This window comes from Oncorhynchus clarkii, chromosome 1 (assembly GCF_045791955.1).
Source record: "Oncorhynchus clarkii lewisi isolate Uvic-CL-2024 chromosome 1, UVic_Ocla_1.0, whole genome shotgun sequence".
Taxonomy (NCBI): domain Eukaryota; kingdom Metazoa; phylum Chordata; class Actinopteri; order Salmoniformes; family Salmonidae; genus Oncorhynchus; species Oncorhynchus clarkii.
Genome location: NC_092147.1, coordinates 46,704,566 through 46,722,651, shown reverse-complemented (window position 1 = coordinate 46,722,651; position 18,086 = coordinate 46,704,566). Strand labels below are relative to the sequence as shown.

The window sequence follows — 18,086 nt, the reverse complement described above, 5'->3', positions numbered from 1 at the left end:
TCAAAATATTCAGTGTGATAGTACTCGCCATTTCCGCTCTATGAAGATTCTGCTAGCACTCAGCCAAGGGTCACAGGTCAGGAAGCAAATCAGGAAATAATGAGGCCAGTCAGGTTACTTTTGTAACCCTGATTCTCTGATATTATGAGTGAGATCTCACGTGGGATTCAGCTGAATCTTGAGGAACCATTTACACACATCTGTTAGACAGACCAGTCGAAGGGAGGTGAACCCCTCCGTTCATAATAAGGAGCTACTTGCTCACCCTGTGGTGATTCTCGAGCATGCCGAACTTTGTCACGCTCTTACAAGTAGGGGAATATCTCACTCATATCAGAGAACAGTGGTAATGAAAGTAACCTTGATTTCTCTTTCAATTATTTGTCCCCATATTGCACTTGGGATATGGCCAACTCCATTATTGCAAACATGCTCTCCAAAGCCAGGTAGTCTTAACATATCAACCCTCAGAGGCCCTGACACTGAGGACACTATGTACCAAAGAAGTTGCAGTGATGTCTAGCCGGTAGAACCTGGGCATGTATGCAGGGATTCCCAACAAGCTGCATCGCAAATCTCCTGTAAGTAGATGCCCTTTGAACAGTGCCCAAGAGGTAGCCATACCTCTACTGGAGAGAGCCCATTGGCTGTCCGGCGGCTGTAATCCCTTGTTATTATAGGCCAATAAAATAGCGTCCACAATCCAATGTGATAACTGTTGATGAGTGTGGCCTCCCCTTGTGCGACGCTCTTGGTGTATCCAAGTAAATGCGCAAAATGCGTACTGGACACAAATGGTGGAGAAGTTCTTCTGTAGAAGTGGTGGGTGGAAAGCCACAAGCTCCAAGGTGAGACAATTGAAACCGGGGAAAATCCTGGGGCAAACTGTAGGCACGAATGGTGAACTGACAGCGCACGCGGCTCACGTACTTGCTTTGTGGACTTAAGGGTGACCAGTGAAGCGATCTTGAAGGAGAGCTACTTAATTTACATGCTTTCCAGCGGCTCAAAGATGCTGTGAAATAGCCTCAAGTGCAATAGACGGATCCCAAGGCGGGGCTTGGAAAACTGGACGTAAACGACGCACCCCCTTCTTGAAACAAGTTTTTACCAATTGTTATTTCCAAAGCCTATATGACAGGCCAAAATAGTGTCTAGAAAGACTGAGGAGAAAGCAATAAGGACCTGCAAAAAGCACAACTTTTTGTCACATTTTCTCAAATGCACCACTTGTTTGCAAACAGTGAGTGTGTAGAAGGGGCCCTGACACTGGATAGTCAATGACTGAGGCAGGCCTGTCACATTCAGATTTGACCTCATGGGCCAGGCCCGGAAGGCGATTGTGTTTGAGTGAGGGTGGAAATCTTTGTTTGCTTGGGTCAGAAGATCCCCCGCATAACGGGAGTTGCCAGGGCTCGTCGTACAGCTCGAGAATGATCTCTGCTAACCAGAGCTTGCCTGGCCATCGCGGGGCTATCAAGATGAATGACTCTTACCTCAGTCTAGCTGTCATTTCTGTGATTTATTATCAAGCTGGACACAGTCAAGAAACTGTATGATTGAAGGTCCATTTTTAATTTGTACATTATTTGGTTTTAGTTTTTTTTAAAGAATATTGAGGTATTTTCCCCCACTTAAAAAATATACAGTGCATTTGTAAAGTTCAGACCCCTTTTTTTTCAAATTTTGTTACGTTTCAGCCACCTTCTAAAATGGATTAAATACATTTGAAAAAATCCTCATCAGTTGACACTACCCAACAATGACAAATCGAAAACAGGTTTTTAGAAATGAACACGTTTTATTAAAAATAACCAATTTACATAAGTATTCATACCCTTTGCTATGTGACTCAATATTGAGCTCAGGTGCATCCTGTTTCCATTGTGCATCCTTCACGGTTTTACAACTTGATTGGAGTCCACCTGTGGTAAATTCAATTGATTGGACATGATTTGAAAAGGCACACCTGTCTATAAGGTCCCATAGTTGACAGTGCATGTCAGAGCAAAAACCAAGCCATGAGGTCGAAGGATTTGTCCTACAAGATTGTGTCGAGGCACAGATCTGGGGAAGGGTACCAAAACCACTTCTGCAGCATTGAAGGTCCCCAAGAACAGTGGCCTCAAATTTTTAAATGGAAGAAGTTTGGAACCACCAAGACTCTTCCTAGAGCTGGTTGCCATGCTGAGCAATCGGGGAAGGGCCTTGGTCAGGGAGGTGACCAAGAACCCAATGGTTGCTCTGACAGAGCTCCAGGGTTCCTCTGTGGAGATGAGAGAAAGTTCCAGAAGGACAACCATCTCTACAGCACTCCACTAATCTGGACTTTTATGGTAGTGGCCAGACGGAAGCCACTCCTCAGTATAAGGCACATAACAGCCCACTTTGTCTGGTCCGGTCTAGTCTACCTGAGAGGTGGCAGCTCAGGACACAGGCGCTGGGGTGTACCCCTAGGTCTGGCGCACCTTCTTCCCTATAGGGAAATCAGCTAAATGGGACTGCTCCCCCACTGATCTCTGTGCGAAAAATTGGACTGTGGGTTTGCAGCATGCTACATTGCTGGTCGCTCAGTTTGCACTGGTGCTAGAGAACTGCCCTTCTCCCAGATGCAGCACCGTGGCTCATAGAGCGATTGGAGACCGGGTTGCCATTATATCTGGATCTGCCGGGCAGGTGGTGGCAAGGCTGGCCTTGATACTGTAGCTGACCTGGTTTTTAACTCTCTCTTGAACCTGAGAACCTAGTAGTTGGAGTCGGTAAGTATAAAAATGACAGCGTTATCTAAACCATACAAGAGAACTGAACTAGCTGAGGTAGGCCATGTGAGCGTTTTGCCCAGCATAGGTTAGCAGTACAGCCAGACTTGCTGCCTTAGCTAGTCTGTTACAGGCAGTCTTGTAGACTGGGTCACGGTGTGGTGGGACTGGTTCAGTTAGTAGGCACAAAGTAACTTAATGCTAGGCAAACTAGAAAATGGGAGCTAAGCTAGCAATAGCAAGATGGTTGTAGCTAGCGTTCATTGTGACGGCTAGTGGTGTGGCTTAAGGTAGCACTGGCCAGTATTTAGTAAAAACCTCACAACTCGCTTGTCTAGTTAGAGCTGCCTGAGCATGTTTATTTACGTACGGCGGCCCATTTTATAAGTATTGGTAACGTGTGTGTGTGTGCTAGTCGATGTTTATCCGTGAAGGCTTGTGTTTTCTAGCTAGTGTTCACCCAGTGGGCTAATAGCATAGCGTGCTAACACAGGAGACAAAGCAACAACATGTTTTCGGTAAGTTACTCAACACAAAAGACTAGAGCTGGAATTTCTGCGTTCGGTGGTGTAACCTCGCGGCACTTGCGAAACAGTTAAACATATATTTTCGTGCTGAGGAAAGCTTAGAGAAGTACTCTTGTGAGAATTACCATAGGACAGGTGAGTCGCTCCTTCGATAATGGGAGGGGCTCACCTCATTCACCTTTCGACCAACTGACATTTGTAATTGGTTCTTCGAGATTCAGGTGAATCGCACGTGCGATATCAAAAATAATAATTGAAAGAGAATCAGAGAGGACTCCTCACACTTGTGTAGTTCTTGCTCTCTACTCTACACCTGCTGTTCCTCTCCATACAGGAAGATCAGTGCCGCCCTCCTCCTTTGGGAGCGACACACGCTCCGCTGCAACCCAGTCCCAGAGCAGTGCTATTGGCGCTGCTCTCCCCACTGATTCACACTCTCTGGGTACCGCTACTGTCCTTGTATCTAAAGGTAAAGGAAACCCACGAGGAAGAGAAACACTGATTTGTTCTACTACGTACTCACCTTGGTGAAACAAACTCATTTGAAACTAGCTGTAGATCTAACCCATTCACTCCCTACAACTCATCTGTAGAGCACACGGTCGTATTCTTTCAAGGGATGGCTAACCTGAATATTTCCTTTCTTGTGGCACATGGACACACCTACTCATTCAAGGGATTTTCTTTATTTTTACTATTTTCTACATTGTAAATATCACAACTATGAAATAACACAAATATTTCAGATTCTTCAAAGTAGCCACCCTTTGCGTTGATGACAGCTTTACACACTCTTGGCATTCTCTCAACCAGCTTCATCGGGAATGCTTTTCCAACAGTCTTGAAGGAGTTCTCACATGCTGAGCACTTGTTGGCTGCTTTCCTGTCACTCTGCGGTCCAACTCATCCCAAACCGTCTCAATTGGGTGGAGGTTGGGTAATTGTGGAGGCCAGGTCATCTGATGCAGCACTCCATCACTCTCCTTCCTTGTCAAATAGCCCTTACACAGCCTGGAGGTGTGTTGGGTCATTGGTCTGTTGGAAAAACCAATGATAGTCCCACTAAGCGCAAACCAAACGGGATGGCGTATCACTTTAGAATGCTGTGGTAGCCATGCTGGTTAAATGGAGGTGTTCTAAATAAATCAGTATTACCAGCAAAGCACCCCCACACCATCACATCACCTCCATGCTTCACGGTGGGAAGCACACATCTGATCACCTATTCTGCATCTCACAGACACGGTGGTTGGAACCAAAAGTCTCACATTTAGACTCATCAGACCAAAGGACAGATTTCCACCTGTCTAATGTCCATTGCTTGTGTTTCCTTTTTTATAGGTGTACTTTAGTAGTGGTTTCTTTGCAGAAATTCGACCATGAAGGCCTGATTCATGCAGTCTCTGAACAGTTGATGTTGAGATTTGTCTGTTACTTGAATTCTGTGAAACATTTTTTGGGGGGCTGTAATTGGAGGCTGGTAATTCTCTAATGAACTTATCCTCTGCAGCAGAGGTAACTCAGTCTTCCTTTCCTGTAGCGCTCCTCATGATAGCCAGTTTCATCATAGCGCTTTCTGGTTCTTGCGACTGTACTTGAAGACACTTTCAAAGCTCTTGGATTTTTTTCATGTCTTAAAGTAATGGACTGTCGTTTCTCTTAGCTTATTTGAGCTGTTCTTGCCATAATATAGACTTGGTATTTTACCAAATAGGGCTGTCTTCTGTGTACCACCTCTACCTTGTCACAACACAACTGATTGGCTCAAACGCATTAAGATGGAAAGAAATTACACAAATGAACTTTTTAACGAAGGACACCTGTTAATTGAAATGCATTCCTGGTGACTACCTCATGAAGCTGGTTGAGCGAATGCCAAGAGCGTGCAAAGCTGTCATCAAGGCAAAGGGTGGCTACTTTGAAGAATCTCAAAATATAAAAACTTATGGAATCATGTAGTAACCAAATGTGTTTTGATGTAGAAAATAGTCCAAGAAGAAAACCCTTGAATGAGTAGCTGTGTCAACTTTTGACTGGTACTGTATGTTAGGCCTATGTATCATCTTGTGAGAGCATAATGTCACCCAATACTGCTTCCCCCGCCCCCTTATCACTTTCTGATTTATTTATTTTTTGCCTCTTCTCAATAAAATTACAGATTGCTTTTCTCAACACACAACCTTCAACGCGTTTAATAACTTAAGCTTTATATCCATGAAGTGTAACTCTTGACGAACCAGTGTTGAGTCTGATTCATGTGTTGAGTAGCCCAGTGTAACACTAACCCTCTGTTCACCCAGGCCACACCAGCCCCTCCCTGGACCCCCTGAGGAAGAGCCCCACAGTAGAACAGGCAGCCCCGTCGGCCCCCTACGCTCCGACTCACAGCTTGGGCCGTAGGAGTCCCGCTCCAGGCCAAACGACCCCCTCGGCTCCAGCCGCCGGCCATGCCCAGCAGCAGCACCATCACCATGGTGAGACCGTCAGCGGGGCCCGCAGTAACCAGGCCTGGGGTGCGCCCTGCAACGCGCCCATTTCTCACCAACGCTATACCACTGCAGGGCTTACCAACTCTATCTTTAGCTCTGTAGGTGAGACCTATCGGAGGCTTTACCTGTGTGTTTTGTTGTGCTGCAACCCCTAAAAACAAAAATGACCCCTGCCATTTTTTTGTAACTCTTAACAGTCTGTCGGAGTTTCAACATTTTAACAACTTTTGCCTGTTTCTATAGGTAGTCTATAGTCTGGGACTAAATCTCTTTATTAAAGTTGAGCTGAGCTCTCTAAACTAATGGACTGTACCATTCCAGGCCCAGAAAGCACTCAGAGCAGTGTCTGAGCAGCAGCCGCAAGGTGAAGGCAGGGATGCCAGTCAACGGCCTGCAGGTTAACTGAGCACCTCTGCTCTAACCGTCCTCTGTGCTCAGCTCCATGCCGTTTCAGACTCTGCATGCCCTAGTGACTTTTACTTAAACTGTCAAGCCCACGTTCGTTTACACAACTCCACCATCCTGTGTGCTGTAGTAGGTTACATGGTGGTCCATTGCTTGCAACTGTCTGCATTGCTGTGCAGATTGACAAGTTGAGATGGCGATCACTGCTCTGTTTCGTGTGTGTTATGGTAATTCTGTTACGCCATATTTTTGCGATTGTTAATATGTTGTATGGATGGGTAATGCTGTTCATGCTTTATATGCTGCTGGAATTTCTATTTGTATAAATCTGTTAGGGTGACATTTGAAGTATTCTGTTGTGATGGATGGCAAGCCATTGCTTTATTCTGTCAATTGGTAGATAAAAGCACAGCAAACTACCAATCTATGCTATAGAGGACATTTTCCTGCATTTTGTTTATTCATATTCTTCATGGTTCAGTTTTGAACAAGGGGCACTGCTTTTGGTGTAACTTATTATAATTTTGTGGTATCATTGTATTGTTTGGTGTTTACTACATGTTTCTTGTGGTAATATGGTCTATTCTTCCTGTTTCCCAGTTGGTGGCCCCCCGCCTCAGAGGCGTGGTCGTGGGGGAAGACAACGCGGCAGGAGCCGCTTCAACGTGCGCCTAGACGGACCCATGAAGTTCGAGAAGGACTTTGACTTTGAGAGTGCCAACGCCCAGTTCGACAAGGAAGAAATGGACAGGGAGTTCCAGAGCAAGCTCAAACTAAAAGGTACCAGGACTGTACAGATCAGGCCCTCATAACATTTGATCCAGCACTTATGGGTGAAGGAGCTTGATTTAGCCTAGTGTTTTTGAGGACAGATCATGCATACATGGCTGGTTTCTTCAGACAGACAAAACATGGCCGGCATCCGAAGCATGTGTGATTGTGTTCAGGGGACCGAGATTAACACGAGGCAAGCCTGAGCACAATGTAGCCAAGTTGCAGGGTGTTCCACTAGCGCGGTCTGTCAGCTAAACAGACGATTACAGACTAATTTTCAGCCGGCTACTTTTTCCACTTCAATTAACGAGACTACTTGTCAATTCGCTAGTCAGAAAAGTCAGCCGAGCCCTCTCCCGCTAGAAGATGCCTTTCATTCAATGTATTGATAGGACAGGAGCCTGTTAGTCACAAAGTGAGCAATGACAGGGAAACAATGCTGGTTTGACAGTCTTCTGTTTGCCCCCCCTCCCCGTGTGTGTGTGCTGTCGTTGCAGTCACTTTTTTTAAATACATTTTTTTACACATGGCGGGAGAGCACATGATGCTCTCATTGTCTGTGAATCAACTTGGCCTATTTTCTGGCACATTTATTTTCTTTCACTTGTTTCATATGCAGCCACAGAGCGGTGGCGCATAGGTTACTTACTGTGCTTTGATTGACGAACAGCAAACTTGACTAGTTTATAAAAGGTGTCTGACTGAATAAAGTCGATTACAGTGCTTTCAGAAAGTATTCGGACCCCTTCACTTTTTCCACGTTTTGTTTTACAGCCTGAATTTAAAGTGGATTTATGTTTTTTGACATTTGCTCATTTATTTCAAATAAGAGATCAGATACCAGATTTACACAAGTATTCAGACCTTTTGCTATGAGACTTGAAATTGAGCTCCGGTGCATCCTGTTTCCATCAAGCATCCTTGATGTTTCTGCAACTTGATTGGAGTCCTTGTGGTAAATTAAATTGATTGGACATGATTTGGAAAGGCACACCTGTCTTTATGACGGTCCCACAGTTGACAGTGCATGTCAGAGCAAAAACCAAGCCATGAGGTTGAAGGAATTGTCCGAAGAGCTCCGAGACAGGATTTGTGTCGAGGCATAGAACTGGGGAAAGGTACCAAAATATCTGCAGCATTGAAGGTCCCCAAGAATACAATGGCCTTCCATCATTCTCAAATGGAAGAAGTTTGGAACCACCAAGACTCTTCCTAGAGCTGGCCGCCCAGCCAAATTGAGCAATCGGGGGAGAAAGGCCGGTGACCAAGAACCTGATTGTTGCTCTATAGTTTCTCTGTGGAGATTGGAGAAACTTCCAGAAGGACAACCATCTCTGAAGCACTCCACCAATAAGGCCTATATGGTAGTGGCAAGACGGTAGCTGCTCCTCAGTAAAAGGCACATGACAGCCCGCTTGGAGTTTGACAAAAGACACCTAAAGACTCAAACCATTAGAAACAAGATTCTCTGGTCTGATGAAACCAAGATTGAGCTCTTTGGCCTGACGTGCCAGGTTTCCTCCAGACGTGACGCTTGGCACATTCCTTTGGTGATGGCATCATGCTGTTGGGATGTTTCTCAGCCTAAGGGGACTGGGAGACTAGTCAGGATCGAGGGAAAGATGAACGGAGCAAAGTACAGAGCGAACCTTTATTGAAAACCTGCTCCAGAACGTCAGACTGGAGCGATGGTTCACCTTCCAACTGGACAATGACCTGAAGCACACAGCATGCCTGTGTCTTGGCTTCGGGACATGTCTCTGAATGTCCTTGAGTGGCCCAGCTAGAGTCTGGACTTGAACACTATCGATCATCTCTGGAGAGAGCTGAAAATATCTGTGCAGCAATGCTCCACATCCAACCTGACAGAACTTGCGAAGAATGTGAGAAACTCACCTAATATAGGTGTGCCAAGCTTGTAGCGTCATACCAAGAAGACTCGAGTCTAATCGCTTCCAATGGAGCTTAAACAAAGTACTGAGGCAAGGGGCTGGAAACAAATATTACATTTACAGAAATTGCTAAACTGTTTTTGCTTTGTTATTATGGAGTGTTGTATGTGTGTGGATTGGGGTGGGGGACAATTGAATCCATTTTAGAAATTTTGAAAAAGTCATGGTCTAAATACTTTCTGAATATGTCTATTACACACACAACCGTTCAAAAGTTTGGGGTCACTTAGAAATGTCCTTGTTTTTGAAAGAATCACTTATTTAAAATAAAATGTTAAATGTATTTTATCAGAAATATGTTGTAAATGACTATTGTAGCTGGAAATGGCAGCTTTTTTTATGGAATATCTAAATAGCGTACAGAGACCCATTTATCATCAACCATCACTCCAGTGTTCCAATGGCACATTGTTAGCTAATCCAAGTTTATCATTTTAAAAGGCTAATTGATCATTAGAAAACCCTTTTGCACTTATGTTAGCACAGCTGAAAACTGTTCTGTTTAAAGAAGCAATACAACTGGCCGCCTTTAGACTAGTTGAGTATCTGGCGCATCAGCATTTGTGGGTCCGATGACCGGCTCAAAAGGCCAGAAACAAAGCACTTTCTTCTGAAACTCGTCAATCTATTCTTGTTCTAAGAAATGAAGGCTATTTCATGCGAGAAATTGCTAAGAAACTGAAGATCTTGTTCAACGCTATGTACTTCTCCCTTCACAGAACAGCGCAAACTGTCTCTAACCAGAATAGAAAGAGGAGTGGGAAGCCCCGGTGCACAACGGAGCAAGAGGACAAGTACATTAGAGTATCTAGTTTGAGAAACCGACACCTCACAAGTTCTCAACTGGCAGCTTCATTAAATAGTACCTGCAAAACACCAGTCTCAACATCAACAGTGAAGAGGCGGTTCCGGGATGCTGGCCTTCTAGGCAGAGTTCCTCTGTCCAGTGTGTTCTTTTGCCCATCTTGATCTTGTATTTTTATTGGCCAGTCTGAGATATGGCTTTATCTTTGGAACTCTGCCTAGAAGGCCAGCATCCCGGAGCTGGTGTTTTGCGGGTACTATTTAATGAAGCTGCCAGTTGAGGATTTGTGAGGCGTCATTCTCAAACTAGACACTAAGGTACTTGTCCTCTTGCTCCGTTGTGCACCAGGGCCTCCCACTCCTACACTGGTTAGAGCCAGTTTGTGCTGTTCGGTGAAGGGAGTAGTACACAGCATTGTACGAGATATTCAATTTGCTTTTCTTTCAAAGACGAGGACATTTCTAACTGACCCCGAACTTTTGAACGCCTGTATGTGAGTCTTGATCATAAGTCTAGACAATACCTAATACTGAAACTGTATGAATTGTTAGTCATTTAAATTGTAGACTCACTACCACATCTTTCCAATCTGGGAGATTATTTCGCTGTGTATTTCTGATGGCCTCTGGTACATTCAAATGCCTAAATTCTACCAAAATGTAGTTTGTTCAGGGCAGCCTGGATGGATACTTTATCTATTTGGCTGAGAACTCCATGTGTGGCTCTCGAGTGGTGCAGTGGTCTAGGACACTGCATCTCAGTGCAAGAGGTGTCACTGCAGTACCTGGTTTGATTCCAGGCTGTATCGCATCCGGCCGTGATTGGGAGTCCCATAGGGCTGTGCACAATTGGCCCAGCGTCGTCCGAGTTTGGCCGGGATAGGCCGTCATTGTAAATAAGAATGTGTTCTTAACTGACTTGCCTAGTTAAATAAATGTGCAGAACAGTAATTGGCCATTGTGGAGTGAATGTGTTTGATGTCCATTTCTTCTCAAGATGAGACGGAGAAGGCAGCAGTGAACGTGGAGGATAAGGGCAACTCCAGTGTGGAGACTCAGAACAGCAAGGGCAACGCTGATGAAGGGCTGGAGGCACTAACACTTAAAGTTTACTACGACAAGTCCAAGTCTTTCTTCGACAAAGTCTCCTGTGATTACAACAGGTAGGCGACAACTGCCCATATCATCTCTCTCCCCAATGTTTTTATAAATCAAATCAAATTTTATTTGTCACATACACATGGTTAGCAGATGTTAATGCGAGTGTAGCGAAATGCTTGTGCTTCTAGTTCCGACAATGCAGTAATAACAGGTAATCTAACTAACAATTCCAAAACTACTGTCTTATACAGTGTAAGGGGATAAAGAATATGTACATAAGGATATATGAATGAGTGATGGTACAGAGCAGCATAGGCAAGATACAGTAGATGATATCAAGTACAGTATGTACAAATGAGATGAGTATGTAAACAAAGTGGCATAGTTTAAAGTGGCTAGTGATACATGTATTACATAAGGATACAGTCGATGATATAGAGTACAGTATATACGTATGCATATGAGATTAATAATGTAGGGTAAGTAACATTATATAAGGTAGCATTGTTTAAAGTGGCTAGTGATATATTTACATTTCCCATCAATTCCCATTATTAAAGTGGCTGGAGTTGTGTCAGTGTGTTGGCAGCAGCCACTCAATGTTAGTGGTGGCTGTTTAACAGTCTGATGGCCTTGAGATAGAAGCTGTTTTTCAGTCTCTCGGTCCCAGCTTTGATGCACCTGTACTGACCTCGCCTTCTGGATGATAGCGGGGTGAACAGGCAGTGGCTCGGGTGGTTGATGTCCTTGATGATCTTTATGGCCTTCCTGTGACATCGGGTGGTGTAGGTGTCCTGGAGGGCAGGTAGTTTGCCCCCGGTGATGCGTTGTGCAGACCTCACTACCCTCTGGAGAGCCTTACGGTTGAGGGCGGTGCAGTTGCCATACCAGGCGGTGATACAGCCCGCCAGGATGCTCTCGATTGTGCATCTGTAGAAGTTTGTGAGTGCTTTTGGTGACAAGCCGAATTTCTTCAGCCTCCTGAGGTTGAAGAGGCGCTGCTGCGCCTTCTTCACGATGCTGTCTGTGTGAGTGGACCAATTCAGTTTGTCTGTGATGTGTATGCCGAGGAACTTAAAACTTGCTACCCTCTCCACTACTGTTCCATCGATGTGGATAGGGGGGTGTTCCCTCTGCTGTTTCCTGAAGTCCACAATCATCTCCTTAGTTTTGTTGACGTTGAGTGTGAGGTTATTTTCCTGACACCACACTCCGGGGGCCCTGACCTCCTCCCTGTAGGCCGTCTCGTCGTTGTTGGTAATCAAGCCTACCACTGTTGTGTCGTCCGCAAACTTGATGATTGAGTTGGAGGCGTGCGTGGCCACGCAGTCGTGGGTGAACAGGGAGTACAGGAGAGGGCTCAGAACGCACCCTTGTGGGGCCCCAGTGTTGAGGATCAGCGGGGAGGAGATGTTGTTGCCTACCCTCACCACCTGGGGGCGGCCCGTCAGGAAGTCCAGTACCCAGTTGCACAGGGCGGGGTCGAGACCCAGGGTCTCGAGCTTGATGACGAGCTTGGAGGGTACTATGGTGTTGAATGCCGAGCTGTAGTCGATGAACAGCATTCTCACATGGGTATTCCTCTTGTCCAGATGGGTTAGGGCAGTGTGCAGTGTGGTTGAGATTGCATCGTCTGTGGACCTATTTGGGCGGTAAGCAAATTGGAGTGGGTCTAGGGTGTCAGGTAGGGTGGAGGTGATATGGTCCTTGACTAGTCTCTCAAAGCACTTCATGATGACGGATGTGAGTGCTACGGGGCGGTAGTCGTTTAGCTCAGTTACCTTAGCTTTCTTGGGAACAGGAACAATGGTGGCCCTCTTGAAGCATGTGGGAACAGCAGACTGGTATAGGGATTGATTGAATATGTCCGTAAACACACCGGCCAGCTGGTCTGCGCATGCTCTGAGGGCGCGGCTGGGGATGCCGTCTGGGCCTGCAGCCTTGCGAGGGTTAACACGTTTAAATGTCTTACTCACCTCGGCTGCAGTGAAGGAGAGACCGCATGTTTTCGTTGCAGGCCGTGTCAGTGGCACTGTATTGTCCTCAAAGCGGGCAAAAAAGTTATTTAGTCTGCCTGGGAGCAAGACATCCTGGTCCGTGACTGGGCTGGATTTCTTCCTGTAGTCCGTGATTGACTGTAGACCCTGCCACATGCCTCTTGTGTCTGAGCCGTTGAATTGAGATTCTACTTTGTCTCTGTACTGGCGCTTAGCTTGTTTGATAGCCTTGCGTAGGGAATAGCTGCACTGTTTGTATTCGGTCATGTTACCAGACACCTTGCCCTGATTAAAAGCAGTGGTTCGCGCTTTCAGTTTCACACGAATGCTGCCATCAATCCACGGTTTCTGGTTAGGGAATGTTTTAATCGTTGCTATGGGAACGACATGTTCAACACACGTTCTAATGAACTCGCACACCGAATCAGTGTATTCGTCAATGTTGTTATCTGACGCAATACGAAACATCTCCCAGTCCACGTGATGGAAGCAGTCTTGGAGTGTGGAGTCAGCTTGGTCGGACCAGCGTTGGACAGACCTCAGCGTGGGAGCCTCTTGTTTTAGTTTCTGTCTGTAGGCAGGGATCAACAAAATTGAGTCGTGGTCAGCTTTTCCGAAAGGGCGGCGGGGCAGGGCCTTATATGCGTCGCGGAAGTTAGAGTAACAATGATCCAAGGTCTTTCCACCCCTGGTTGCGCAATCGATATGCTGATAAAATTTAGGGAGTCTTGTTTTCAGATTAGCCTTGTTAAAATCCCCAGCTACAATGAATGCAGCCTCCGGATAAATCGTTTCCAGTTTGCAGAGAGTTAAATAAAGTTTGTTCAGAGCCATTGATGTGTCTGCTTGGGGGGGGATATATACGGCTGTGATTATAATCGAAGAGAATTCTCTTGGTAGATAATGCGGTCTACATTTGTGAGTAATTCTAAATCAGGTGAACAGAAGGATTTGAGTTCCTGTATGTTTCTTTCATCACACCATGTCACGTTGGCCATGAGGCATACGCCCCCGCCCCTCTTCTTACCAGAAATATGTTTGTTTCTGTCAGCGCGATGCGTGGAGAAACCCGTTGGTTGCACCGCTTCGGATAGAGTCTCTCCAGTGAGCCATGTTTCAGTGAAGCAAAGGACGTTACAGTCTCTGATGTCCCTCTGGAATGCTACCCTTGCTCGGATTTCATCAACCTTGTTGTCAAGAGACTGGACATTGGCAAGAAGAATGCTAGGGAGTGGTGCACGGTGTGCCCGTCTCCGGAGTCTGACCAGAAGACCGCCTCGTTTCCCTCTCTTTCGGAGACGTTTTTTTGGGTCGCTGCATAGGATCCACTCCGTTGTCCTGTTTGTAAGGCAGAACACAGGGTCCGCGTCGCGAAAAACATATTCTTGGTCGTACTGATGGTGAGTTGACGCTGATCTTATATTCAGTAGTTCTTCTCGACTGTATGTAATGAAACCTAAGATGACCTGGGGTACTAATGTAAGAAATAACACGTAAAAAAACAAAACTGCATAGTTTCCTAGGAACGCGATGCGAGGCGGCCATCTCTGTCGGCGCCGGAAGTAACCTCTGTCCCTTCTATCTTGTAGATTTTAGTTTGAGAATTTACAATACAATATTGTCTTCCCTTAGGCAATTCATGATAAAGAGCTATTCTGTTTTTCAGGAAAGCTGCAGAAAAACCTGGAGGAAGCTCTGGTTTCCCACTGTGAGTCTCTTTTCTCTCAGATCTGTTCTATCCCATGCTAATGTTTTGATACTATACAATGTGGCGTTATTGATATATGGAGTATACTGTATGTAAGACCATAGTAGATTCAATCAGGTACTGTCGGCGTCCTCCAACCCCCGGTTGAGCGTCTAAATTGTGATTGGCAGGCAGCGGAGGCAGACCTGGGTTGAGGAGAGGCGTATCAACTCTGAGACGTTCGGCATCCCCCTGCGCGGGGGTCAGTCCCGTGGGGGCTACCGCGGGCGTGGTGGTATGGGCTTCCGCAGGGGCAGGGGTCGCTCCGCCAGCAGAGGGTCCTTCGGTCCCCCCCGCGGAGGCCACGGCTACAGGGGAGGATTCAATCCAACAAGCCAGGGAGGATGGGAGTTTTCAGAGAACTTTGAGTACAGGGTAATGGATATGTTTTTTACTTATTGTATAGATGGATGCCATAGTGGCCAAAGGTATCATCAACGTATACATTTGCAAAATCCTAGAGTTAAGTTGTCCCTCGTAATGCTTTTAATTATGGAGTTTACAAATGAAATTCACAATATAGCAAATGCGAAACAAGATCAAGCCATAGTGTACCTACCTTCAAGCACTTGTACATAACTCTGTTAACCATACGTGCACATGCGTAACGGTGTTAACCATAGTGAAGTCATCAAAAAGCTAATTTTTTCCCCTTCCTTCCTGAAGGATACCCGTGGCTGCATAGTACACCTGGAGGACAGATCCAGAGGGGCGACGCCTCATCTTTAGAAATAGTTTGTTTTATACTTTTGACTAAAATATTGTATATTTGTCAACATCACTGGGGTAGACTGCTTGAATACCACTTTTCCATATCTTTTAATAATGGAAATGATGCAATCCATCAATCTCTTCAAAACAATTTCCAGGTGGCTAAATTGTGTATAAAAAAATATTTGAGGGATGTCCTTTTCAGCAATGATTTTTTTTTCTTGTAACAGAAGGCCGTATGACTGAAGATCGCTGACATAGCTTCATTTTTTGGGGTAACCTGTAATGTACCAAAATAGCCAGTGGGGTCTGTCACAGCTTTCTATTGTACTCAAGGCTACTGGTATTGTGTAACTAGAGTTGCACAATGCTGCTGTTTGCTACGGTTATATCTCTAGCGTAATCTATGTAAACTGCTACAAGAGCTCTCTAAAGCAGGCCATCTAAGTATGCCTCTTCCTGACATTTAGGCCACATTTCGGTTTCTAACATTTTCTAGGAAGCTTTCCAAATTGTTGTTCCCTTTTTTACCTCTTTTTGTCAGTCAGTTTAAAACCTCATCCTGAACTCCACATCCTCGTTCCTCTCAAAGAAACCAGAATGCCAGAAAGAATTTGACCCACCAACAGTACTTGAGATGTCTGACGGAAAGAAACAATACCCTGATTGAACTCTTGATTCGATGCCTCTGACTCTGTCCCATGGCACTGCATGGCGGCTGGAGGCTTGCTAAGCTATAGAAGTGATGTCAGCCTAATTGCTCAGTTAAAAATTGGTTAAAATATTTGATGAATTGTAGAGCCCTTTTGGTTTTAGCTTATTAGGTATTAGTTACATAGCAATATTGAGGCTAATGTTTTGGAGGGTTTGAATGATTGGGCACAAATTGGGTGAAGGTTGGTTGATAGGAAGTAATGAACTTTGACTGAATGTCTGATACTGACGCTATCTTGGCCGGGCATGATTTAAATAAGTACGTAAATAGAGAAAATACTAGATTTGGGATTTTATGTCTTGCAGGAAACGTACACACAGTTGCACTTTTTACTATTGAAGTTGTTTTATATAATGGTGTCTTCTGTTAATGTGTTAATCCTGAGATTGTATTCCAGTTCTGCTAACTGCGGACGACCTGTGAGTCCCAAATGGCAGCCCTATATAGTGCACTGCTTGGCTCTGGTCAAAAGTAGTTAACTTTACAGGGAATAGGGTGCCATTTGGGATGATACGACGAGGTTATACCCCCACCCCGTGTGAACAGGTGTTAAAAAGTACAAGTTCAGTATTGCGTTTTTTTTTTTTTGTGTGTGTGTCCTCAGGAAGTTAAGATGAATTTATTGTTGTGCCTTAATGCCAGTGAATAACTAGAATACTACATTTGAACTAATAACGGAGTGAATAGTCAAGTTAAATAAAGTTGACTTAAATTGGAATTTATTCTAAGAACTTGTGCCCATTTTGGTGTACTCTGAAGTTCTTTTGCACAGTGCTGTTCGATGAACTAGGTTATTGTTTGATAATGTACTAGATTTATTTAGAAGTGTGGATATGTCTACATCGGTACATTTTGTTGAGTGATGGGAGTTGACGCCAAGTTCCAACGTCTTGTTAATTTCCATTGCAGGATTGTTATTCTCTGGAAATTGATGCACCGTAGTGGAAAGTGTTGGATTCTGTCCCCATTAAGGTTTTGAAAGCTTTCAGTAATTTAAAATGAGACCAACATACAGAAAGAATATTGATTGTCAAAGTGGGCTGGATTAGATGGAGGGGGGGGGGCGTTGCTCAAATGTCTTAGGCTGCGTTTTATACAGGCAGCCCAATTCTGATAATGTTCACTAATTGGTCTTTTGACCAATTTGGAGCAGCTCTGAAAAAGATCAGAATTGGCTGCCTGTATAAACGCAGCCTTAAAAGCATCTCTTGTCTAAGATGAAGTGTGGTACAGTAGAATGGGTTGTGGGATGGGGTGAACATAAACTGTATTGCCTTGATTCCTCACTTCCTCTTGTCTTCTCAAAACACATTGGAGCAGAAGATCAGAGGGGAGGAACCTCTGTTCTTCTGCACCAATGTGTTTTGAGAAGACAAGAGGAAGTGAGGAATCAAGGCAACACAGTTTAGGTTCACCCATAGGATCAAGTGCCTAATTCAAAGGGATGTCCTGTATCTCCATTTTTCATTGTTGCACAGAAGCCTGCATGAGGGTCTGGCTCAAGCCACTATATCATGACACAGCAAGGATACAATGCAATAACTTACTAAAATGTCTGTGCTGGGGGTAGTTTGTTTGAGCATCAAATGTAATTTATATACAGACTTTAAGCTTGTTTATTTGGATACATTTTTCTAACCGTTTTGTCTCTAAACCCAGCATGACGTCCTCTTCTGTGGGCCTCAGTGGACTGGGGTTTTTATTCAAAGCAAACAATAAAAGTTTTCATATCTGTGCCTGTGTGTGATTACCATTCATTACAGAAACAGTTTACAGTTTAAGAACCAAACGGGAAGGGACCTCCCTGGATTTGTCCAATATAAACTTGTTTGCTTCTTCTGTTTGGGGTGAACCGTTTCATTTTGCAACAGAATCTGCGTAACGATTACTGTTTAGCTGGGTTAGCCTCAGGTAGGTAGCTAGCTACTGCTGAATACTCACTTCCCTTCATTCAGCAGCTAACGTTGGCTAGACAGCTGGGTCATTACTACAATGTGGTGCCTTTTCTTTCCTCAGGAAATATCACTTATTTAGTTTAAAATGTGTATACAAAAAGGCTTTTACAGGGACAGTGCACATGAATCAGCGTTTCAGTAAAAGTGGCA

General features: G+C 44.8%; 1 protein-coding gene across 1 annotated transcript in view; it reads left to right on the top strand.

The window, feature by feature from the left end:
- Positions 1-17,715, top strand: part of LOC139416415 (protein LSM14 homolog A-like) — a 29,573-nt gene extending 11,858 nt beyond the window's left edge. The window contains exons 4-10 of the mRNA XM_071165010.1: positions 3,621-3,755; positions 5,587-5,877; positions 6,781-6,960; positions 10,708-10,873; positions 14,475-14,516; positions 14,687-14,930; positions 15,222-17,715. Coding sequence (XP_071021111.1) covers positions 3,621-3,755; positions 5,587-5,877; positions 6,781-6,960; positions 10,708-10,873; positions 14,475-14,516; positions 14,687-14,930; positions 15,222-15,284 — 1,121 coding nt within the window. The 3' untranslated portion in view covers positions 15,285-17,715. The remainder of the gene's footprint in view (positions 1-3,620; positions 3,756-5,586; positions 5,878-6,780; positions 6,961-10,707; positions 10,874-14,474; positions 14,517-14,686; positions 14,931-15,221) is intronic.
- Positions 17,716-18,086: the final 371 nt, after the last annotated feature.